Below are 27,139 nucleotides of genomic sequence, written 5' to 3'. Positions count from 1 at the left end.
ATTAGCAAATGAATAAATAAAATTAATAATAAATGACTGAATAAATAAGACAGAGGAAAGATAAAAGGTCACGGGAGGATTCAGCCCCTTGCCCCCCACCTGGGGGGAACTGGGCTGGCATAGAAAAGGTGTCAAGTGTCCCTTAGCTTTGGGGCAATACCACTGAGGCAGGGAGCACAGTGAAGAGCAGCTTCTAGTTCACAAAGGCAGTGCTACCACATGGGAGCTGTGGAGGGCAGGCTACGGTGGGCACATATGTGTTCTCACCTGGTGTGATAGGAGGGCCCGCAGGTGGTAGAGGAGACCCTAGACGTTTGTACCCAGCTATGATGAAGGGGACAGGAAGATAAGACACACTGGGCAGAACCTGCAGGGTCACTGACAAGGAAACAGCCATCTAGTTACTTGGCAGTGATGGTGGCAGCAAGAGTTTCTGCTTAGTAAAGGCAGGGCTGGGAGGCCACGCCTGCACCTGGCAGGACGGTGGTCTGGGGATACCCTTGTCAGAGGGCTTCGAGTCACTTCTACTTGGCAGTGGAGACACAGTACCTAGCGCAATGCCTTCCTTGAACACGGCAGGCAGTAGGCACCTATGACAAATGAGCGGGTGATTAGGATTAGCAGGCTGCGGCTGCTTGAGTTGTGGACATGGAACGGCTACTCGGTAGTACGGGGCAGTATTTTAGATCCCATCTGCTTTCCCAAGGCGCTTCTACCCTCAGGCCCACATTATTTCACGCCAATAGCTAAGGCCAGTGTAACCTAAGGTTTCACATGTTCGCAGAAATTTGGGGGCCTCTGGGGGTAACTGGCTCAGGCACTGACGGCCTGGACGGCTGGACTGTCCCTGGAGGCTTGGCCAGGAGCCCCGAGGGGGTCAGACGCTCACTTCCAGAGCCTTTGCGCCCAGGAGAGCCATCACCTGTGGCTCGCTGAGGCAGAGAAGGTTGAGAGGCAGAGAGTGGGCGGCCCCGAGGTCCTAGCCTTCGACCACCTCCTCCTGGGGGAGGGCCCAGCAGGGACACCTGGGAACGCCCTGTTCGGGATAGGCTGGCGTGGAGGGTTCGGGCAGGTGGAGCAGGCAGGCGAGAGGTGGACGCCCAGGGTCCCCGGGCCAGCAGAGGACCTGCTCGGACAGGCACCAGCGGGGAGGCTGGGGAACCTGCTGAGCGCCTAGCAGATCGAGCAAGGAGGACCGCTGGAGAGTCTGGGGAGAGGGGCAGAGCGCCTCGCTGGTGAGTCAGGGCTATGGCCACGTTGGAGGTCACAGCAGCGGCCTGTAGAGGCGCATGCACCAACGGTTCCCACAGCACTGGCTTTCCGCTGAGCCGAGCTCCTGTGCCAGGAGCCAGGCCCCGAATACCCCGAGCCATGTCTCTGTCGTGTTGTACCAAATGCTGCTCCATGACGCCGCCGCTGCTGCCTGGACTGGGCTCAGAGCGTTTCCGCTGCAATATCGAATTCTTTTTGCCTACAAGTTGTTCCAGGACCAAGAAGTTAGGGAAGGGAAGGAATCTGAGATGGAGGAGGTTGGAGATCAGAGTGTGGGGGAGTCTGAGAGATAGGGGATGGGGAGTCAGAAGTATAGAGTGCTTGGCAATGGGAACTGGAAGGTGGGATCAATCAGAAATGGTGAAGTTAAGGACTGGTCCTCAGGAGGACTTGGAGAATGAAGGTCTAGGAAGACATATCCATGCTAAAAGGCCTGCTGAAGGCGTGGCCTGGAACTGGGTGGGTCGGGATGCAGTGCCTACGCACTAGAGGGATGCTTCATGCCGTGGAAATGAGGTAAGGCCCAGCCCCGAACCCGAGTAGACAGAGTAGACAGGACTCACCGATGCGACGAAGCCGGTCCATGGCCACAGTCTCAAAAGCCCTTCGCATCATTGGGAACTCCTCGAGCACTGCATTGAAGTGGTCCACGCTGAGTGAGTACAGGCGACAGTAGGTGTCAGCCCTTACACTGGCTGTTCGCCGGCCTCGAGTCAGTAAGCAGATCTCTGCGGAAAGTTAGGAGGAGCCTCAGAGCCTCCCACCAGGCCTGCAGCCACCAACCCAGCGCTCGCTCTCAGATCCGTCCCTAGACTTGGGAGAAATTAATGATTGCCTGCTGTGAGGTCCCTAACTGTCTCCAGACCTGCACATCTGACTTTTTCACTCTCTCCAAACTAAGCCGACAAGCAGGTCTGCCAGCCCCAGGTGCTCCCAATCACTCTACTCCACATTAACTCCAAAACCATCTTATGGCTCTGTCCCAGAGGAGAAAAACGGGCTAAATGGACAGAAAGTGCAACTGATGGGACACTTGCAGGTGGTGGGCAGCTAGGCGGCCGGCGGGAGGTATGAGCCTCAAGACACTCTGGGCATCGGCTGGCACAGGCGGGGTTCCTAGACAGCGCCACAAAGCTTAAGTCTGTGGGTCAGTTCTGCGTCATCCCTAGCTTTCCCTCATTTTGTCAGTTAATAATCCCACAGGGCCGTCGGCCCCATGGCTCGCAGCCTGTCCATGCACTGGACTCTCCTGAGAAAAAATAAACATAAAATAATAAAAAATCAACTGCCATATGTGGTGGTGCACGCCTTTAATCCCAGCATTTGGGAGGCAGAGACAGGCGGATCTATGTGAGTTTGAGGCCAGCCTGGTCTACACATCGAGTTCCAGGACAGCCAGAGTTACATAATAAAGAGACCTGTCTCAATCAATCAGTCAGTCAACCAATAAAAATAAACTACCGAGCCTCAGGCCCCAGCTCAGAGGCTCACTGAGAAGGTTTGGAGGAGGGTTGTTCTGTGATTCTGCAGCACCAACAGGTGGGGCCCTGATCCTAGGGAGCACCTGCATGCTGTCCAATGTTCATGACCCCCCACCTTCCCCGAGGCCTGCTGACCCCCAAAGTAGGATCCATCAGTGAGGCGAGTGTCCCGGGCGCCCCGTGCCAGCACACTGAGCAGCCCATGCTGGATGAAGTACATCTTCCTGCCCACGGAGCCCTCACGCACCACCAGGTCCCCTGGCTGGAAGACCTCAAAACGGAGCTTGGTGAGCACTGCGGTGACGAAGCTGGGGTCAGCATGAGCAAACAGCGGCATGTGGGCCACCAGGCCCCGGCAGGTGAAGTTAATAATCTCCTGGACATAGGAGGGGCCTATCAGACAGGTGTGGCCCCCTGCTGGAAGATGCCCCCACCAAGCTCATCTGTCTCCAGAAACCTCATCCATCCTGTGAAGAGTGGATGAGGATGGTGCGGTGGGTGTGGGGGCCTCCCTGAGGACCTGCCTTCAAAACCTCTCCACAATGGCATCCTACGTCTCCTTTCATACAGCCTTCGCTCCCGTAAGACCTTCCATGAGAAAGCCACCTCCCTCAGAGAGTCTCCCACGGGGCTATCTGTAGACCTCGGTCCCCACCAGAACACATAAGCACACTCTTGTGACCCAGGCAGCACCTCCGGAAGCCCAGATCCTTGAAGAGCCCTGCCCACAAGGTCTGTCCTGGCCCCACCTCCCGAAGTGGCTCGCTCAGCTCCCCCAGGATGCTCTCTTCATCGAACATCTTGCCCTGGTAGCGGTGCTCGTAGTACTCGTGGATGCGCTGCCGCGTGTCAGCCGGCAGCTTGTGGAAGGACATGTACTGCTCCACCTGCTTGTACTGAAGAGGCAATACCAGTTGCCAGTAAGAAGAAAATGCGGAGACACGGGGCCAAAATAATGGGGTGCCGGGGGAGTGTAGACAGAAAGTCACAGACACAAGTTGGACCCAAAGGTGATAAACATGGTATACACAGAGCCACAACGAACATATGGATAATAGTAGATACAGGGAAGACAGACACAGCAGTTACAGAAAAACCCAAATGTGGACAGAGGAGGGGTCCAAGGACAGAGGCGAAGGGACAGACAGGGGTGTGGAGCACGCCCCCATGCCCCACCCCTTCCTGCGCTTGTCCCTACTAACCTTTTCCTGGTACTGCCGCCGGGAAGAGTCCAGGGACTGGATGAGCGCAGTGGCGTGCCCGATGAACATGGCATAGCACGTAGCCCCCACGATCATGCTGAGCATGGTGAGCCAAACGTCAGGCATGCCAACCGGCGCCTGCTGCCCATAGCCAATGCACAGCATGTGGCTCATGGCCTTGAACAGGGCATGAGAGTACTGGCGGCCCCACGAGTGGTTCTGGGGGACAGAGCATGTTGCAGACAGAACAGGGCATGGGCCCCTCAGAGTCATTCTCCACCGGCCCTTCCCCCCCTTTCCGCACCCTCTCCTTCAGCAGTCACTCGTTCAGTGTGTGGAGCTCCCGGAGCAGAAGGGGCTTCCTTTGTGCGTGGGAACCTTTGTTTTGTCTAGGATTCCTTTTCTGCCTGTTCCCTCCAACATACATGCACGTCCTCTCTCCAGGTTTCTTGCCCTTCTCCTCCCTCAGCACTAACCCCTCCTGTCATCTTTCTGGATCATCTCCCGCCTCCTGCTACCCACGGTTATCCCTGCTGTTCAGGCAGAAGAGACCCAGGAGTACCAGAGCTGGGGCACTTCTCACCACCATGCGGTTCATGGAGACCCAGCAGTCGGAAGGGAAGTCCTGGAGCATAGGGACCAGGAACTGCAGACAGCCATCCCAGTGACACAGCAGCAACATCATCCCAATGAGGTTGAAGATTCGAACCACCGCACTGGCCAGGTCGTAGGTCATGTGGAAGATCTGAGGAGTCCAAGGAAGCAGTGCTATGTTTAGGAGCCCCTCTTTGCTGGTCTTCCTCCAGTTCCAGCCCTGCAGATTCCCCCCGAACCTCGTTCTCCCTTTTCCAGTCTCTCTGAATTAAAAAAAAAATGTAGCTATTAACCTGGCCTGGTGTCAAGTACTTGTAACACCAGCGACTAGAGAAACTGAGGCAGGAGGGTCAGAAGTTTAAGGTCAACTCAGGCAACTTTTTTTTTTCTTTCAATTTTTTTGTTTTTGTTTTGTTTTTCGAGACATGGTTTCTCTGTCCTGGAACTTGCTCTGTGGACCAGGCTGGCCTTGGTCTCACAGAGATCCAACTGTCTCGGCCTCCCGAGCGCTGGGATTAAAGGTGTACGCCACTATGCCCGACTTTCTTTCAATTTTTAAAAAACTTTGGGTGAGGGGCTGGAGAGATGGCTCAGAGGTTAAGAGCATTGCCTGCTCTTCCAAAGGTCCTGAGTTCAATTCCCAGCAACCACATGGTGGCTCACAACCATCTGTCTGGTGCCCTCTTCTGGCCTGCAGGGTTATGTGCAGGTAGAACACTGTATACTAAATAAATAAATATTTAAAAAAAAAAAAAAAACTTTGGGTGAGATATAGTGGTGCATGTCTTTAATCCCAGCACTTGGGAAGCAGAGGCAGGTGAATCTCTGAGTTCAGGCCAGCCTGGTCTTACTAGCAAGCTTCAGGACAGCCAGGGCTACCTTGTCTCAAAAAACAAAAGAAAACAAAATGCTTACGTACACTGGTGTTTTGTCTACATATATGTGTCTCATATGCATGCCTGGTGCCCTTGGAGGCCAGAGGGTGTTTGATCCCATTGAACTAGAGTTACAGACAGTTGTGAGTCAGTATGTAAGAGTAGGAAATTGAACTTGGGTCCTCTGGAAGAGCAGCCAGTGCTCTTAACTGCTGAACCATCTCTTCAGCTTGCAGCCTGGGAACTTAGTAAGATCCTATCTCAAAATAAGAAGGGCTGGAGAGATGGCTCAACTGTTAAGAGCACTGGCTGCTCTCCCAGAGGACACGGGTTTGATTCCCAGCATCCACATGGAGACTCACAATTCCAGTCTAATTCCACAGGCACCAGGCACATTTGTAGTACAGATACATGCATATAAATAACATAAATAACTCAAAAGGGGAGTGGGTATATGACCCAGTGGCAAAGCATTTGCCCAGCATATGTAAGGCCCTAGGTTCAAACCCCAGTGAGGTATGGAGGTTTGGAAGCGTTATTTATTTGTATAGGACCTTACAACACAGGGTTGCTATTTTCATACTGAAACCAACTCTGTGTCTAGAATTAAACAGGGTTGAGGCTGAGATTCAGAGAGTTCTAGATTGTACAAGCTGCCCAGGTGCAGCCTGGGAAAACAGGAAAATGGCATTCACAGTGTAATCCTCAGGACAAGGATTAACACCAGCATCCCTCTTCCAATAGCATTAAGGATAATAGGTCATTTCTGGACCTGTACTCCAAGCACCTGGGAGCTGAGGCAGAAGGACTGTCTCAAAAAGCTGAAACCAAATCAAAACCCCAGCTAACTCCTAGGAATGCACTGTGTGAAGAAGCCTTTCTCTTTGCTTCACACGTACTAACTCTTACCCATACACACAGGTATACCAACCAACGGTGTCTGTGTGACAGTCACCCTGTGCAAGAGGCAATGAGATAACACAACACACACTGAGCCACATACTCTGTTGCCCGAAGAGGCACCTCCTTTCCATACCCAATCGCCCACTCAAGAATCCACTCGTCCTCAGTGTTTGCCCAGCTGTAGTCTTCCACTTCTCTGAATCCCCACCCTCACCTCAGACCTCACTCCCATCCCTAAAATCACCAGGACTCCACCCATAGCACCTTCCCAAGGAGTCTGATAATCCCCCACTTCCCCGCCGCACCTCCTCCCACTGGTGTATGTAGCGGATGAGGCGGGAGAGGCGGAGCAGCCGCAGAAGGCTAAGGATCTTGGTGAATCTGACGATGCGCAGGGCCCGTGCTGTTTTGTAGACCTCGGCATCTAGTCGTGGCTCCAGCTCCACCACAAGGAAGATGTAATCCACAGGAATGGAGGAGATCAGGTCAACCAGGAACCAGGTGCGTAGGTAGCGTGTGCGGATGGCCCTCGGCGCCAGCAGGATCTCAGCACCTTCCTCCACCACGATGCCAGTGCGGAAATTGAGCACCAGATCCAGCAGGAAGAAAGTGTCAGACAGGACGTTGAAGACAATCCAGGGTGGGGAGTTCTCCTCCTTGAAGAAAGTGATGCCCACAGGCAGTACTATGAGGTTCCCCAGCAGCAGCAGCAGCATGATCAGGTCCCAGTAAAACCTAAGGTAAGTACGGGACGGAAAGCAAGATCAATCGCGTCACACCCTGTCAGCAGCTAGACGTCTGATACAGCCAAGAGTGGTCAAGATACAAAAATCACAAAATGGTCATTTAAATCCACTGGGAGTGGAAACTGGAGTCACCATTTGCAAAAAGAGTTAGCAATACTTAGTAGAGTTAGACATCTGTGCTCCCTGCACTCTTGTGTATAAACACCCAATGGGAGCATGCTCTCTAGGAAATATAACCCCTAATGTCCACGGCAGGACTAAGCTTGGGAACAACTCAAAGGCCCACTAGTAGAAAATGGGCCGGAGATAGCTCAGCAGTTAAGAACACTGTCTGCTCTTGCTGAGGACCCGAGTTTGATTCCAGCATCCAGCAGCTCATAACCATCTGTTAACTCCAGTTCCAGGGGATCTGATCCTCTCTTCGGCTCCAAGGGCACCAGGTAAACAGAAGGTGCACAGATATACATGCAGACAAAACACACATATAGAAAACATAAAGTTAAAAAATAAATGTAGGTAAGTAAGGCATAATATATAGAGGTAAACACAGCTACAGCTTGGAATGGCGCACAGCGGCAGAAATAAATCTCACATGTGATTTTTTTCGAGACAGGGTTTCTCTGTGGTTTTGGAGCCTGTCCTGGAACTAGCTCTTGTAGACCAGGCTGGTCTCGAACTCACAGAGATCCACCTGCCTCTGCCTCCCAAGTGCTGGGATTAAAGGCATATGCCACCACCACCCGGCTAAATCTCACATTTGAAAAGAGAGAGATTTAGCTTGATTTTGTGTGTGTGTGATCTGTTCTCACAAAAACTTAAGTTTTTTATTGAAGATAAGTTTTTTTTTATGCAACATATTCTGACCATGGGTTCCCCTTCCTCAACTCCTCCCAAATCCTTCTTGCTTCCCCAGCTACCCAAATCCATATCTTTTTCTCTCTCATAAAAAACAAACAAGCAACTAAACAAATCAGAAGAGGATGAAACAAAGAAACAAGCAGGAAAAAGGTGCCAAAGAAAAAGCACAAGAAATACACACACGTGAAATAATTCACACAACAAAATTCCTTAAGAACACAAAATGGAAACCATAAGATATAAGCAAAAGTAAGGTTAAGAAGAATGCCCAGGCAAAGCATTGTGAGACTGAAGTCCTCCAAAACACCACTGAATTCATTTTGCGTTGGTTGTCTACTGCTGATAGGTGCCCTGCCCTTAAGGGTTGTAAACCCAGTGAGACACCACTGGGGGACAGGTTTCCTTTTCTAGGGGTTGTTAAGTGGACACAGCTTCTAGGCTAGAGATGGGTGCTTGTGTCCACTTCCCTATCAATACTGTACCCCACCTGGCTTAGACCTGTGCAGGCCCTATGCATGCTGCCAGTCTCTATGAGTTCACGTAGGAGTAAGCCTGCAGGGTCCAGAAGGCCTATTCCTTGGTGTCTTCCATCCCCACTGGCTCTTCCAATCTTTCTGCCTCCTCTTTTGCATAGTTCCCTGAATCCTGAGGGAAGGGATTTGATAGAGACATCCTATTTAGGACTGAGTATTCCAAAGGCTCTCACACACTGTCCACACTGTCCAGCTGTGGTCTCTGTATCTGTTCCCATCTACCACAGGAGGAAGCTTTTCTGATGAGAACAGGAATAACCCCAACAGGTCCGTACATTTGAATGTTTTGTTAAGAGGGAGTAGAATGGCTTTAAAGGATTAGAAAGATTAGGAGGTGTGGCCTTCATAGAGGAAGTATGTCACTGGAGGTGGGCTTTGGGGTTCAAAAGCCCAGATCAGTCTCAGCTTCTCCTTCTGACTGTCCACCTGTGAACCAGGATCCAGCTCTCAGCTACTGCTCTGGGACCACACTCACGGCTGTGATGACAATGGCCTAAGTCCCTGAGACTGTAAGCAAGCCCCCAATTAGATGCTTTCTTTTATAAAAGCTTCGTTGGCCATGGTGTTTCTTTGTGGCAATACAACAGTGACTAAGACAGTGAGTGTAGCTAGTGGTGTTAGGAGTCTACTCATTCTATTACTAACCGTGCTCATTCTATTCTATTACTAACCATGCTCATTCTACTCTATTACTAACCATGCTCATTCTACTCATTCTATTACTAACCATTCTCATTCTATTCTATTACTAACCATGCTCATTCTATTCTATTACTAACCATGCTCATTCTATTACTAACCATGCTCATTCTATTCTATTACTAACCATGCTCATTCTACTCTATTACTAACCATGCTCATTCTACTCTATTACTAACCATGCTCATTCTACTCTATTACTAACCATGCTCATTCTATTCTATTACTAACCATTCTCATTCTATTCTATTACTAACCATGCTCATTCTATTCTATTACTAACCATGCTCATTCTATTACTAACCATGCTCATTCTATTCTATTACTAACCATGCTCATTCTACTCTATTACTAACAATGCTCATTCTATTCTATTACTAACCATGCTCATTCTATTCTATTACTAACCATGCTCATTCTATTCTATTACTAACCATGCTCATTCTATTCTATTACTAACCATGCTCATTCTACTCTATTACTAACCATGCTCATTCTACTCTATTACTAACCATGCTCATTCTATTCTATTACTAACCATGCTCATTCTATTCTATTACTAACCATGCTCATTCTATTCTATTACTAACCATGCTCATTCTATTCTATTACTAACCATGCTCATTCTATTCTATTACTAACCATGCTCATTCTATTCTATTACTAACCATGCTCATTCTACTCTATTACTAACCATGCTCATTCTACTCTATTACTAACCATGCTCATTCTATTCTATTACTAACCATGCTCATTCTATTCTATTACTAACCATGCTCATTCTATTCTATTACTAACCATGCTCATTCTATTCTATTACTAACCATGCTCATTCTACTCTATTACTAACCATGCTCATTCTACTCTATTACTAACCATGCTCATTCTATTCTATTACTAACCATGCTCATTCTACTCTATTACTAACCATGCTCATTCTACTCTATTACTAACCATGCTCATTCTATTCTATTACTAACCATGCTCATTCTACTCTATTACTAACCATGCTTATTCTATTCTATTACTAACCATGCTCATTCTATAACTAACCATGCTCATTCTATTCTATTACTAACCATGCTCATTCTATTCTATTACTAACCATGCTCATTCTATTCTATTACTAACCATGCTCATTCTATTCTATTACTAACCATGCTCATTCTACTCTATTACTAACCATGCTCATTCTACTCTATTACTAACCATGCTCATTCTACTCTATTACTAACCATGCTCATTCTATTCTATTACTAACCATGCTCATTCTACTCTATTACTAACCATGCTCATTCTATTCTATTACTAACCATGCTCATTCTATTACTAACCATGCTCATTCTATTCTATTACTAACCATGCTCATTCTATTCTATTACTAACCATGCTCATTCTACTCTATTACTAACCATGCTCATTCTACTCTATTACTAACCATGCTCATTCTATTCTATTACTAACCATGCTCATTCTATTCTATTACTAACCATGCTCATTCTACTCTATTACTAACCATGCTCATTCTATTCTATTACTAACCATGCTCATTCTACTCTATTACTAACCATGCTCATTCTATTCTATTACTAACCATGCTCATTCTACTCTATTACTAACCATGCTCATTCTATTCTATTACTAACCATGCTCATTCTACTCTATTACTAACCATGCTCATTCTACTCTATTACTAACCATGCTCATTCTACTCTATTACTAACCATGCTCATTCTACTCTATTACTAACCATGCTCATTCTATTCTATTACTAACCATGCTCATTCTACTCTATTACTAACCATGCTCATTCTACTCTATTACTAACCATGCTCATTCTATTCTATTACTAACCATGCTCATTCTACTCATTCTATTACTAACCATGCTCATTCTACTCTATTACTAACCATGCTCATTCTACTCTATTACTAACCATGCTCATTCTATTACTAACCATGCTCATTCTATTCTATTACTAACCATGCTCATTCTACTCTATTACTAACCATGCTCATTCTACTCTATTACTAACCATGCTCATTCTATTCTATTACTAACCATGCTCATTCTATTCTATTACTAACCATGCTCATTCTACTCTATTACTAACCATGCTCATTCTATTACTAACCATGCTCATTCTATTCTATTACTAACCATGCTCATTCTATTACTAACCATGCTCATTCTACTCTATTACTAACCATGCTCATTCTACTCTATTACTAACCATGCTCATTCTATTCTATTACTAACCATGCTCATTCTACTCTATTACTAACCATGCTCATTCTATTCTATTACTAACCATGCTCATTCGATTCTATTACTAACCATGCTCATTCTATTCTATTACTAACCATGCTCATTCTATTCTATTACTAACCATGCTCATTCTACTCTATTACTAACCATGCTCATTCTATTCTATTACTAACCATGCTCATTCGATTCTATTACTAACCATGCTCATTCTATTCTATTACTAACCATGCTCATTCTATTACTAACCATGCTCATTCTATTCTATTACTAACCATGCTCATTCTACTCTATTACTAACCATGCTCATTCTACTCTATTACTAACCATGCTCATTCTATTCTATTACTAACCATGCTCATTCTATTCTATTACTAACCATGCTCATTCTATTCTATTACTAACCATGCTCATTCTACTCTATTACTAACCATGCTCATTCTACTCTATTACTAACCATGCTCATTCTACTCTATTACTAACCATGCTCATTCTACTCTATTACTAACCATGCTCATTCTATTCTATTACTAACCATGCTCATTCTACTCTATTACTAACCATGCTCATTCTACTCTATTACTAACCATGCTCATTCTATTCTATTACTAACCATGCTCATTCTATTCTATTACTAACCATGCTCATTCTACTCTATTACTAACCATGCTCATTCTATTCTATTACTAACCATGCTCATTCTACTCATTCTATTACTAACCATTCTCATTCTATTCTATTACTAACCATGCTCATTCTACTCATTCTATTACTAACCATGCTCATTCTACTCATTCTATTACTAACCATGCTCATTCTACTCTATTACTAACCATGCTCATTCTATTCTATTACTAACCATGCTCATTCTATTCTATTACTAACCATGCTCATTCTATTACTAACCATGCTCATTCTACTCTATTACTAACCATGCTCATTCTACTCTATTACTAACCATGCTCATTGTATTCTATTACTAACCATGCTCATTCTATTCTATTACTAACCATGCTCATTCTATTCTATTACTAACCATGCTCATTCTACTCTATTACTAACCATGCTCATTCTACTCTATTACTAACCATGCTCATTCTACTCTATTACTAACCATGCTCATTCTATTCTATTACTAACCATGCTCATTCTACTCTATTACTAACCATGCTTATTCTATTCTATTACTAACCATGCTCATTCTATAACTAACCATGCTCATTCTATTCTATTACTAACCATGCTCATTCTATTCTATTACTAACCATGCTCATTCTATTCTATTACTAACCATGCTCATTCTATTCTATTACTAACCATGCTCATTCTACTCTATTACTAACCATGCTCATTCTACTCTATTACTAACCATGCTCATTCTACTCTATTACTAACCATGCTCATTCTATTCTATTACTAACCATGCTCATTCTACTCTATTACTAACCATGCTCATTCTATTCTATTACTAACCATGCTCATTCTATTACTAACCATGCTCATTCTATTCTATTACTAACCATGCTCATTCTATTCTATTACTAACCATGCTCATTCTACTCTATTACTAACCATGCTCATTCTACTCTATTACTAACCATGCTCATTCTATTCTATTACTAACCATGCTCATTCTATTCTATTACTAACCATGCTCATTCTACTCTATTACTAACCATGCTCATTCTATTCTATTACTAACCATGCTCATTCTACTCTATTACTAACCATGCTCATTCTATTCTATTACTAACCATGCTCATTCTACTCTATTACTAACCATGCTCATTCTATTCTATTACTAACCATGCTCATTCTACTCTATTACTAACCATGCTCATTCTACTCTATTACTAACCATGCTCATTCTACTCTATTACTAACCATGCTCATTCTACTCTATTACTAACCATGCTCATTCTATTCTATTACTAACCATGCTCATTCTACTCTATTACTAACCATGCTCATTCTACTCTATTACTAACCATGCTCATTCTATTCTATTACTAACCATGCTCATTCTACTCATTCTATTACTAACCATGCTCATTCTACTCTATTACTAACCATGCTCATTCTACTCTATTACTAACCATGCTCATTCTATTACTAACCATGCTCATTCTATTCTATTACTAACCATGCTCATTCTACTCTATTACTAACCATGCTCATTCTACTCTATTACTAACCATGCTCATTCTATTCTATTACTAACCATGCTCATTCTATTCTATTACTAACCATGCTCATTCTACTCTATTACTAACCATGCTCATTCTATTACTAACCATGCTCATTCTATTCTATTACTAACCATGCTCATTCTATTACTAACCATGCTCATTCTACTCTATTACTAACCATGCTCATTCTACTCTATTACTAACCATGCTCATTCTATTCTATTACTAACCATGCTCATTCTACTCTATTACTAACCATGCTCATTCTATTCTATTACTAACCATGCTCATTCGATTCTATTACTAACCATGCTCATTCTATTCTATTACTAACCATGCTCATTCTATTCTATTACTAACCATGCTCATTCTACTCTATTACTAACCATGCTCATTCTATTCTATTACTAACCATGCTCATTCGATTCTATTACTAACCATGCTCATTCTATTCTATTACTAACCATGCTCATTCTATTACTAACCATGCTCATTCTATTCTATTACTAACCATGCTCATTCTACTCTATTACTAACCATGCTCATTCTACTCTATTACTAACCATGCTCATTCTATTCTATTACTAACCATGCTCATTCTATTCTATTACTAACCATGCTCATTCTATTCTATTACTAACCATGCTCATTCTACTCTATTACTAACCATGCTCATTCTACTCTATTACTAACCATGCTCATTCTACTCTATTACTAACCATGCTCATTCTACTCTATTACTAACCATGCTCATTCTATTCTATTACTAACCATGCTCATTCTACTCTATTACTAACCATGCTCATTCTACTCTATTACTAACCATGCTCATTCTATTCTATTACTAACCATGCTCATTCTATTCTATTACTAACCATGCTCATTCTACTCTATTACTAACCATGCTCATTCTATTCTATTACTAACCATGCTCATTCTACTCATTCTATTACTAACCATTCTCATTCTATTCTATTACTAACCATGCTCATTCTACTCATTCTATTACTAACCATGCTCATTCTACTCATTCTATTACTAACCATGCTCATTCTACTCTATTACTAACCATGCTCATTCTATTCTATTACTAACCATGCTCATTCTATTCTATTACTAACCATGCTCATTCTATTACTAACCATGCTCATTCTACTCTATTACTAACCATGCTCATTCTACTCTATTACTAACCATGCTCATTGTATTCTATTACTAACCATGCTCATTCTATTCTATTACTAACCATGCTCATTCTATTCTATTACTAACCATGCTCATTCTACTCTATTACTAACCATGCTCATTCTACTCTATTACTAACCATGCTCATTCTACTCTATTACTAACCATGCTCATTCTATTCTATTACTAACCATGCTCATTCTATTCTATTACTAACCATGCTCATTCTATTCTATTACTAACCATGCTCATTCTACTCTATTACTAACCATGCTCATTCTACTCTATTACTAACCATGCTCATTCTACTCTATTACTAACCATGCTCATTCTATTCTATTACTAACCATGCTCATTCTACTCTATTACTAACCATGCTCATTCTACTCTATTACTAACCATGCTCATTCTATTCTATTACTAACCATGCTCATTCTACTCATTCTATTACTAACCATGCTCATTCTACTCTATTACTAACCATGCTCATTCTACTCTATTACTAACCATGCTCATTCTACTCTATTACTAACCATGCTCATTCTATTCTATTACTAACCATGCTCATTCTATTCTATTACTAACCATGCTCATTCTACTCTATTACTAACCATGCTCATTCTACTCTATTACTAACCATGCTCATTCTATTCTATTACTAACCATGCTCATTCTACTCTATTACTAACCATGCTCATTCTACTCTATTACTAACCATGCTCATTCTATTCTATTACTAACCATGCTCATTCTACTCATTCTATTACTAACCATGCTCATTCTACTCTATTACTAACCATGCTCATTCTACTCTATTACTAACCATGCTCATTCTATTCTGTTACTAACCATGCTCATTCTACTCTATTACTAACCATGCTCATTCTATTACTAACCATGCTCATTCTACTCTATTACTAACCATGCTCATTCTATTCTATTACTAACCATGCTCATTCTACTCTATTACTAACCATGCTCATTCTACTCTATTACTAACCATGCTCATTCTACTCTATTACTAACCATGCTCATTGTATTCTATTACTAACCATGCTCATTCTATTCTATTACTAACCATGCTCATTCTACTCATTCTATTACTAACCATGCTCATTCTACTCTATTACTAACCATGCTCATTCTACTCTATTACTAACCATGCTCATTCTATTCTATTACTAACCATGCTCATTCTACTCTATTACTAACCATGCTCATTCTATTCTATTACTAACCATGCTCATTCTATTCTATTACTAACCATGCTCATTCTACTCTATTACTAACCATGCTCATTCTACTCTATTACTAACCATGCTCATTCTATTCTATTACTAACCATGCTCATTCTACTCATTCTATTACTAACCATGCTCATTCTACTCTATTACTAACCATGCTCATTCTATTCTATTACTAACCATGCTCATTCTATTCTATTACTAACCATGCTCATTCTACTCTATTACTAACCATGCTCATTCTATTCTATTACTAACCATGCTCATTCTACTCTATTACTAACCATGCTCATTCTACTCTATTACTAACCATGCTCATTCTATTCTATTACTAACCATGCTCATTCTACTCTATTACTAACCATGCTCATTCTACTCTATTACTAACCATGCTCATTCTATTCTATTACTAACCATGCTCATTCTACTCATTCTATTACTAACCATGCTCATTCTACTCTATTACTAACCATGCTCATTCTACTCTATTACTAACCATGCTCATTCTATTCTGTTACTAACCATGCTCATTCTACTCTATTACTAACCATGCTCATTCTATTACTAACCATGCTCATTCTACTCTATTACTAACCATGCTCATTCTATTCTATTACTAACCATGCTCATTCTATTCTATTACTAACCATGCTCATTCTACTCTATTACTAACCATGCTCATTCTATTCTATTACTAACCATGCTCATTCTACTCTATTACTAACCATGCTCATTCTACTCTATTACTAACCATGCTCATTCTACTCTATTACTAACCATGCTCATTCTATTCTATTACTAACCATGCTCATTCTATTCTATTACTAACCATGCTCATTCTACTCTATTACTAACCATGCTCATTCTACTCTATTACTAACCATGCTCATTCTATTCTATTACTAACCATGCTCATTCTACTCATTCTATTACTAACCATGCTCATTCTACTCTATTACTAACCATGCTCATTCTACTCTATTACTAACCATGCTCATTCTATTCTATTACTAACCATGCTCATTCTACTCTATTACTAACCATGCTCATTCTATTCTATTACTAACCATGCTCATTCTACTGTATTACTAACCATGCTCATTCTACTCTATTACTAACCATGCTCATTCTATTCTATTACTAACCATGCTCATTCTACTCTATTACTAACCATGCTCATTCTACTCTATTACTAACCATGCTCATTCTATTCTATTACTAACCATGCTCATTCTACTCATTCTATTACTAACCATGCTCATTCTACTCTATTACTAACCATGCTCATTCTACTCTATTACTAACCATGCTCATTCTATTCTGTTACTAACCATGCTCATTCTACTCTATTACTAACCATGCTCATTCTATTACTAACCATGCTCATTCTACTCTATTACTAACCATGCTCATTCTATTCTATTACTAACCATGCTCATTCTACTCTATTACTAACCATGCTCATTCTACTCTATTACTAACCATGCTCATTCTACTCTATTACTAACCATGCTCATTCTACTCATTCTATTACTAACCATGCTCATTCTACTCTATTACTAACCATGCTCATTCTATTCTATTACTAACCATGCTCATTCTATTCTATTACTAACCATGCTCATTCTACTCTATTACTAACCATGCTCATTCTATTCTATTACTAACCATGCTCATTCTACTCTATTACTAACCATGCTCATTCTACTCTATTACTAACCATGCTCATTCTACTCTATTACTAACCATGCTCATTCTATTACTAACCATGCTCATTCTACTCTATTACTAACCATGCTCATTCTACTCTATTACTAACCATGCTCATTCTATTCTATTACTAACCATGCTCATTCTATTCTATTACTAACCATGCTCATTCTATTCTATTACTAACCACGCTCATTCTACTCTATTACTAACCATGCTCATTCTATTCTATTACTAACCACGCTCATTCTACTCTATTACTAACCATGCTCATTCTACTCTATTACTAACCATGCTCATTCTATTCTATTACTAACCATGCTCATTCTACTCTATTACTAACCATGCTCATTCTATTCTATTACTAACCATGCTCATTCTACTCTATTACTAACCATGCTCATTCTACTCTATTACTAACCATGCTCATTCTATTACTAACCATGCTCATTCTATTCTATTACTAACCATGCTCATTCTATTCTATTACTAACCATGCTCATTCTACTCTATTACTAACCATGCTCATTCTACTCTATTACTAACCATGCTCATTCTATTACTAACCATGCTCATTCTATTCTATTACTAACCATGCTCATTCTACTCTATTACTAACCATGCTCATTCTATTCTATTACTAACCATGCTCATTCTATTCTATTACTAACCATGCTCATAGTCTACGGTCCGTGCTACTATGGCACTAGTGTATATCATACAGGTAGGTCACCACTGCAGATCAAAGTGTTTCTGGGTTGGTGTTCACCTATCTTATCTGGTAACACTAGTCAGCAGGGGTGAGCAGCCAGAAGACTTAGCCACTGGCCATCTCTCCAGACCTTTAATATCTCATTTTTGACATTGGGCAAGAGAAGCAAGAGACGTAGGGTATAAATTAGATAACTGCATGTAGACAAAGTCCCCAAACAGACAAAACTAAACTAGTACGCATTGGTTTGGGAGTCACAGAAGAATGGCAAAACTGTTTTTGAAGCCTTTCTATTTTCCTAATTTTTACTTTTTTAAATTGTGTATGTGTGCATGATACAGGGTGATGTAGAGGCCAGGACAGCTTTGTGGATTCCATTCTCATATCTGAGGGTGGAATTCAGATTACCAGGTTTGTGCAGTAAGCACCTTCATTGCTCTATCTACTGCCTTTCTATTTTATCTTTATTTTACGGCGAAATTATTTGTATTGTTTAATACTACTTTCTTTATTTACAAGTTAGACTCAAGAGACAAAAAGCAATGACCCAAATGATCAAGTGGGCAGATTACTAAAACCCCTCAAAGCTCCCAAAGAGAGAGAGAGAGAAAGGAAAAAGGAAAAAAAATAAAAAGAAAATAAAAGTTAATAAAAATTTAAAAGATTCTTCTTCTTCCTTCCCCACAGAAGATGAGGAAAGGAAATATATTTTCCTTCTACAGTGGAGTGCCTGCGTGTGGGTGTGGGCGTGTGCATGCCACAGCACATGTATGAAGAAGTCAGTCTCCCTTCCACCATTTGGGTCCCTGGAACTGAACCTAGGGTGTCAGGCTTGTTGCATGTACAGTACCCCCAAAATTAGAATACAGGAATTAAGATATAATTCAGAGGTAAGTTGTGTCCTTAGTATAGTTGAGGATCTAGTTTTAATTCCCTAAGAAAAGTGAGAACAGTGGATTTGAGATAGGAATGTGAGATTATATTGTACTGCAGATATGGACACACTCTTAAGGCGATAGTTATGACATGAGCTTGCTTTAAACTACTCAGAAATGTGGGTATATCCCCTCTCTATTAGACCTCTGTAACAGGCCAGGCCTGCTTGCAGACCTGTGATCCCTAATACCAGGTGAAGTCTGTGGCTAGGGATCACAAGGTCAAGGTTTGTTTGGAATACAAAGAGAATTCAAGGCCAGCCTGGGCACTTGAGGAGACTCTGTCTCAAAATAAAAAGAAACCCGCAAGATGGCTCAGGAGACAAAGGCACGTGTAGTCAAGTCTGACGGCCTGAGTCAACCCCTCAAACCCCAAAGGGAAAGGGAGAACTAATTCCCAGCAATGTATGGCCACAACAGCACGGTGAGGATGCGCGCGCGCGCGCACACACACACACTCACTCTAAATAAACAAACAAACAAACAAACAGGTTTTTAGTTTAAAAGTGAACTGGGATGAAGAGTCATCATCCAAAAATAAACAAACAAACTAACTAACTGGCATCTACGTTGGTCTAGGTTAAATCCCACGTACTCCTAACCAAAACAACAACAGAAAACTACGGCAGGGCTGGAGAGACGGCTCAGTCAGCAAGCGCATCATCTACTGTGCAAACATGAAGAACTGAGTTGACCCTGGTACACACATGGAAGGGGCAGTGGTGCATCTGTAACCCGGAGCTGGGGGGCAGTAGTGCATCTGTAACCCGGAGCTGGGGGGCAGTGCTGGGGGGCAGTGGTGCATCTGTAACCCGGAGCTGGGGGGCAGTGGTGCATCTGTAACCCGGAGCTGGGGGGCAGTGGTGCATCTGTAACCCGGAGCTGGGGGGCAGTAGTGCATCTGTAACCCGGAGCTGGGGGGCAGTGCTGGGGGGCAGTGGTGCATCTGTAACCCGGAGCTGGGGGGCAGTGGTGCATCTGTAACCCGGAGCTGGGGGGCAGTGGTGCATCTGTAACCCGGAGCTGGGGGGCAGTGGTGCATCTGTAACCCGGTGCTGGGGGGCAGTGCTGGGGGGCAGTGGTGCATCTGTAACCCGGAGCTGGGGGGCAGTGGTGCATCTGTAACCTGGTGCTGGGGGGCAGTGGTGCATCTGTAACCTGGTGCTGGGGGGCAGTGGTGCATCTGTAACCCGGAGCTGGGGGGCAGTGGTGCATCTGTAACCTGGAGCTGGGGGGCAGTGCTGTATCTGTAACCCGGAGCTGCGGGGCAGTGGTGCATCTGTAACCCGGAGCTGGGGGGCAGTGGTGCATCTGTAACCCGGAGCTGGGGGGCAGTGGTGCATCTGTAACCCGGAGCTGGGGGGCAGTGGTGCATCTGTAACCCGGTGCTGGGGGGCAGTGCTGGGGGGCAGTGGTGCATCTGTAACCCGGAGCTGGGGGGCAGTGGTGCATCTGTAACCCGGGGCTGGGGGGCAGTGGTGCATCTGTAACCTGGTGCTGGGGGGCAGTGGTGCATCTGTAACCCGGAGCTGGGGGGCAGTGGTGCATCTGTAACCTGGAGCTGGGGGGCAGTGCTGTATCTGTAACCCGGAGCTGCGGGGCAGTGGTGCATCTGTAACCCGGAGCTGGGGGGCAGTGGTGCATCTGTAACCTGGTGCTGGGGGGCAGTGCTGGGGGGCAGTGGTGCATCTGTAACCCGGAGCTGGGGGGCAGTGGTGCATCTGTAACCCGGAGCTGGGGGGCAGTGGTGCATCTGTAACCTGGTGCTGGGGGGCAGTGCTGGGTGGCAGTGGTGCATCTGTAACCCGGAGCTGGGGGGCAGTGGTGCATCTGTAACCCAGAGCTGGGGGGCAGTGGTGCATCTGTAACCTGGTGCTGGGGGGCAGTGGTGCATCTGTAACCCGGAGCTGGGGGGCAGTGGTGCATCTGTAACCTGGAGCTGGGGGCCAGTGGTGATTCTGTAACCCGGAGCTGGGGGGCAGTGCTGGGGGGCAGTGGTGCATCTGTAACCCGGAGCTGTGGGGCAGTGGTGCACCTGTAACCCGGAGCTGGGGGGCAGTGGTGCATCTGTAACCCGGAGCTGGGGGGCAGTGCTGGGGGGCAGTGGTGCATGTGTAACCCGGAGCTGGGGGGCAGTGGTGCATGTGTAACCCGGAGCTGGGGGGCAGTGCTGGGGGGCAGTGGTGCATGTGTAACCCGGAGCTGGGGGGCAGTGCTGGGGGGCAGTGGTGCATCTGTAACCCGGAGCTGGGGGGCAGTGGTGCATCTGTAACCTGGTGCTGGGGGGCAGTGCTGGGGGGCAGTGGTGCATCTGTAACCCGGAGCTGGGGGGCAGTGCTGCATCTGTAACCTGGTGCTGGGGGGCAGTGGTGCATCTGTAACCCGGAGCTGGGGGGCAGTGGTGCATCTGTAACCCGGAGCTGGGGGGCAGTGGTGCATCTGTAACCCGGAGCTGGGGGGCAGTGGTGCATCTGTAACCCGGAGCTGGGGGGCAGTGGTGCATCTGTAACCCGGAGCTGGGGGGCAGTGCTGCATCTGTAACCTGGTGCTGGGGGGCAGTGGTGCATCTGTAACCCGGAGCTGGGGGGCAGTGGTGCATCTGTAACCCGGAGCTGGGGGGCAGTGGTGCATCTGTAACCCGGAGCTGGGGGGGACAGGTGGGTTCCTGGAGCTCACTGACTGATCAGACAACCTAACTAAATCAATGAGTTTGAGGTTCTGCAGGGGGACACTCTCAAAGAGAAAAACAAAACAGTGACGAGCAATTGAGGGAGAAGCCCGTGTCCACGCTCACTTAACCACAACACATGGGCTTGGAGAGTTGGCTCAGTGGTTAAAGCCATCTGATGCTCTCGCAGAAGTCCCAAGTTTAGTTCCCAGCACCCACATGGGAGTTCACAACCACCTGTAATTCTTGTTCCAGATCTGTCCTCCTCTAAAGACACACACATAATATACAGATATATATGCGAGCAAAACGCATAAAATGAATCTATTTTTTTCAAAAAGTAAACATGCACGCAGCTGTACCCACCCACATAAATAAACACACTCAACACACACAATGGCTCCAATATTGTTGTAAAAATTCTTAAAACTAAGCACCCTATGGTGCTCTCACTGGGCTGCTGAGTAGTCTCCAGAGACTATGGGCATGGCAGCACTGTGTAAACTGTAGCTGTCTTATGGCTCATCCACTCTTATCTCCAGAGTTCTAAAAAAGGTGGCTGCCTCTCCCGTCTCCAGTTCTGTCTATTTCTGGTCTAGGCTGTCCTACCCTCCTCAGTCTTCCCCACCCCGTTCCTCTTCTCCAACACAGCTAAAACACGGACTGCTTCTCTGTGGGTGGGGGAACTGTCATCCGTGGCCAGGGTGGGACTAGGCTATCCAGCACACATCTCAACTGCGCTTTTCAGGGATGCCCACCCCTCCCCCACGGCACTTCAGCCGACTCCCTAGGAGATCCGGAGGCAGCTTGGCTGGAGCTGTGCACTTCTTCCCTCCTGGGCTGCCTGTGCATGCTGAGAGTCTGGCTGAGCTGCAGAGGAAGCTGTGTAGATGAGGCCAGGAGGGAAACAGGGGACACCTTCATTCAGAGAAAGAAATCACTGGCGCACACATGATCGTTTCCGGTCTCACACACATCTCATGGCAGCACAAGTCCCAAACGCAGTCCCTTCTGATGACTGCGAAACCAATCCTCTCCGCCGCCGAAAGCAGCTGGTGGGTCCCAAGCCCGGACCCACCCCGGAAGCCCCTCATACTTTCACTCAGCAACAAACCCTTGATCTCCCTCTTTTCAAAGCTGCCGAGGAGGCACTGCGAGAGGAGGCAAAGGTTTCCCTCGCCATGCCCTCAGAGCATCTTCACAACCTGACTCGCAGCAGTCACAAGCCCAGCGGGTGATGTGGCAGAGGACGCTGAGGGGATGTGTCGGAGGGGGGCCTGGGGGAGGGGATGAAATCTGCGGCGAACAGACGGCAGGGGCGAGAGGAATAATATAGCAAAGTGGACGAGCGATAAGAACTGGAGTAAAAATACAGGGAGTGGGTATCTGAGGCTGGAAGATACTGTCGGGGTCTCCGATTGTTCTTCCCAGGCTCCAGAGACACACCTCATTTCTTCATCTAAAAGCTGTCCTTCAACGTCCCCAAGGACAGGGCAGCCTTTCTCCCCTAGCGACCTTGATGTAGACGCACAGCCTGAAGGGGGGGACTGTGAAATGGCTACTCCCCCACCCTCTGTCCCTTTTCTACGGGAAACACCTGGGCGGTGGCCGAGCCCCTGCTTTCCTCCTCAAGCCTCCAGAGTACCAGCCCCGCCCCGCCCATCCCGCCTTCAGCACCACGGACAGCAAACAGGGCCGCGGACCGGACTGACCCCGGTCACTCTCCAGGGTTCCCAGCTTCGCTTGTAGTTCAGGGCCCCTGATCTGCTCTGCTGATCTGGGCAAGCGCTTGGGGCGTGGGTAAAGCGTGGTAGAGAGCGGAGCTAGGCTTCTCCCTCAGGTCTCAAAGCTTTGGGGTAGGATATAATTTCCCACACCCCCAGAAAACAGTAGTGGAAGAGGCAAGGTTTCTAAACTCCTACAGTGTCTGTGGTCCAGGTGGGTCACGGGGAAAACCGAAGTCTCTGGAGATTCTCTAATGTCTGCTGTCCCTCATGTCTCCCTAACCTGAGAAAACATAGAGGACCTTGGCGTAACCCGCCTAGGAATCCCAGGCTGGGTTGTCGGAGGTGGCTCTGCAGCTCCACCCGCCCTCCCCACTGAGCCCCCCGTACCGGAAGTCGCTGTAGGGGTGGATGATCCAGGCCCCGGCGGACTTCACCCTCTCCTGCTCGATTTCCACCGCTTTGTGGCTGCCGAAGACCCGGAGAGAGAACTTGTTGACGGTCGGCTGCAGTAGCGTCCCGAGCTGCCGCCTTTTCTGCTCGGGCGCAGACTCCGGGACCCCACCTGAGGCTGCGCGGGCCTGGGCGGGAGCCGCGGGAGGCGCCTCGCGCGCAGGGGTCGCCGCTTCGCCGGGCCCCGCCGCCGGCCGCGCCTCCTCCTCCATGACCTCCCTCACTCGCAGGGCCTCCCCAACGGGTCTATGGCCATGGCGGGCGCGCTGGTCCCTGGGAGCCCAGCCAGGCACTCGAGCTTCCGACCGGCGTGCGCCCCGGGCGCAGGGGGCGTGTGCAGGCGACAGACGCGAGGGCGCTGCGCCCCCTGGTGAGGGCTGCGCCAGACCCGGCGGGGCGGGCTCCGGGCTCAACTGCGGCCCACACCCCCAGAGAGGGCGTGGCCAGGGGTGGGGTAGGGGGCGGCTCGCTTCTGGAGGCGGGAAACTCGGGAGGGCGAATGCAATCAGTGAGTGTCCCGAGGGTCTGGGACAGAATGGAAATTTGAGATTCTTTTTCCCCCATCCTTGTCCCGGGTCTTCTGTTCTGATCAAGTCTTTTCTTAGCACTCTCCTAGGTGTGTTCCTACTCCCGAGAGCCTCGAAACTACTTTCCGTAGTATGTTCTTCCTTCCTAATTCATTGAGCCAACCTTTGCCGAATGCCGCTCACTGAGTGAATGAAAAAATTAGCACAGAAATCTTAGCTACTAAGGTTCATCTGGATAAACAGATCAATAAACAGGAAAATACCATACTACATAATGCAATTAAGAGCTGAGTATCTCAGTTTCTTCCCTTTGTTTCCACGTCTTACTGCCACCGCCTTAGAAAAGCCCTCAGCATTTCCAACTAAATTATTTCAGAAAGCGTATGTTTGGAGACAGAGACAGAGACCCACATTGGAGAACCGGACATAAATCTCAAGGTCCAAATCAGGAGCAGAAGGAGAGAGAGCACGAGCAAGGACCTCAGGACCGCAAGGGGTGCACCCACACAGAGACAATGGGGATGTTCTATCGGGAACTCACCAAGGCCAGTTGGCCTGGGTCTGGAAAAGCCTGGGATAAAACCGGACTCTCTGAACATAGCGGACAATGAGGACTACTTAGAACTCAAGAACAATGGCAATGGGTTTCTGATCCTACTGCACGCACTGGCTTTGTGGGAGCCTAGGCAGTTTGGATGCTCAACTTACTAGACCTGGATGGAGGTGGGGGTTCCTTGGACTTCCCACAGGGCAGGGAACCCTGATTGCTTTTCGGGCTGAGGGGGGGACTTAATTGGGGGAGAGGGAGGGAAATGGGAGGCAGTGGCGGGGAAGAGATAGAAATCTTTAATAAATAAATAAATTTAAAAAAAAGGACTAGTGAAAGAAACATAGTTTGGCCATAAAATCAGAGCCATTTCTGCCCCTGATCAACTAAACTAACCAATCCCTGAGCAGGGAAAAACTAACCAATCCCTCTTCTTGATGTGTGAGTGTCATATATCAATCTGTTGATTTCATTGGCTAAGTAATAAACAAACTGCTTGGGCTCATAGCTTAGAACATAGGTGGGTGGAGTAAACAGAACAGAATGCTGGGAGGCAAAGGAAGTGAGCTCACAGCTCTCCTCTCGGGGGCAGACTCCCCAGAGAGACGCCATCCTCTCCTCTCCTGGGCAGACACACGCAATGAAGCTCCGACCCAGGATGGACATAGGCTAGAATCTTCCCGGTAAGCGTACCCTGGGGTGCTACATACAGATGATTAGAAATGGGCTAAATTAACATGTGAGAATTAGCCTAGAAGAGAATGGGCCAAGCAGTGTTTAAAAGAAAAAAAAAGTATGTTTTGTTTTTGATGTGAATTCTAGCTCAGGCTGCTCTTGAACTCCTGATCTTTCTGCCTCTTCCTTTCAAGGGCTGGGATTACAAGTGTGTGCCATTATACTTGGTTTTAGAGGTTTTTAATAATCTTCAAAATCTCTTGGGCATAATGGCACACGCCTTTAATCCCGCACTGGAAGGCGGAGGCGGGCAGATCTCCAAAATTTTGAGGCTGGCCTGGGCTATATAGCAAGTCTGAGTACAGCCAGAGCTACACGGAGAGAATGCCTCCACGATAGATAGATAGAAAGATAGATAGATAGATAGATAGATAGATAGATAGATAGATAGATAGATAGATAGATGTCTTAAACAAATTCTTCCAAACAACTTCATTTTTTTTTTCAGTCTGCAAGTAAACTTTCTACAATCCACATGGAATGGTGCATCTTGCTTAAAGTCCTTTCTTTTTTTTTTTTTTTTTTTTTTTTTTTGCTTTTTCGAGACAGGGTTTCTCTGTGGCTTTGGAGCCTGTCCTGGAACTAGCTCTGTAGACCAGGCTGGTCTCGAACTCACAGAGATCCGCCTGCCTCTGCCTCCCGAGTGCTGGGATTAAAGGCGTGCGCCACCATCGCCCGGCTTAAAGTCCTTTCAAGGCCCCCATTTTAGAAATACTTAAGCACCAGATGGTGGTGGCACACACCTTTAATCCCAGCAGAGGCAGAGGCACGCGGGTCTCTGTGAGTTCAAGACCAGCCTGGCTTATGGAGTTCAGGGACAGGCTCCAAAGCTACACAGAGAAACCCTGTCCTTTTTTTTTTTTAAAGAAAAATATTTATTTATTATGTTACAATATTCTGCCTCCATGTATGCCCACATGCCAGAAGAGGACACCAGATCTCATTACAGATGTTTATGAGCTACCATGTGGTTGCTGGGAATTGGACTCACAACCTCTGAAAGAGCAGCCAGTGCTCTTAACCACTGAGCCATCTCTCCAGCCCAAACCTGTCCTTTTCTTAAATTCTATTTCTATTTTTAT

At 45.7% G+C, this 27,139-nt stretch overlaps 1 protein-coding gene across 2 annotated transcripts; it reads right to left on the bottom strand.

Moving 5' to 3' along the window:
• Window position 1: 1 nt before the first annotated feature.
• Hcn3 (hyperpolarization activated cyclic nucleotide gated potassium channel 3) lies at window positions 2–24,527 on the bottom strand. 2 transcript variants are annotated; one of them, XM_075978496.1, is made up of 8 exons: window positions 24,186–24,527; window positions 6,633–7,062; window positions 4,539–4,700; window positions 3,956–4,174; window positions 3,503–3,649; window positions 2,889–3,129; window positions 1,836–2,000; window positions 2–1,471 (listed from the first exon to the last, which is right to left on the bottom strand). In XM_075978496.1, the coding sequence occupies exons 1-8, from the start codon at window positions 24,458–24,460 to the stop codon at window positions 771–773; spliced, it is 2,340 nt and encodes a 779-aa protein (XP_075834611.1). In that variant the 5' UTR covers window positions 24,461–24,527; the 3' UTR covers window positions 2–770. The 2 variants fall into 2 exon arrangements, with proteins under 2 accessions (XP_075834611.1, XP_075834613.1); XM_075978498.1 differs by lacking the exons at window positions 2–1,471; window positions 2,889–3,129 and having other exon boundaries at window positions 1,860–2,000.
• Between the last annotated feature and the right edge of the window lie 2,612 nt (window positions 24,528–27,139).

Source organism: Microtus pennsylvanicus, chromosome 7, assembly GCF_037038515.1.
Source record: "Microtus pennsylvanicus isolate mMicPen1 chromosome 7, mMicPen1.hap1, whole genome shotgun sequence".
In the NCBI taxonomy this organism is placed as follows: Eukaryota; Metazoa; Chordata; class Mammalia; order Rodentia; family Cricetidae; genus Microtus; species Microtus pennsylvanicus.
Note: the sequence above shows the minus strand (reverse complement) of the source record. Positions and strands in the feature narration are given on the sequence as shown.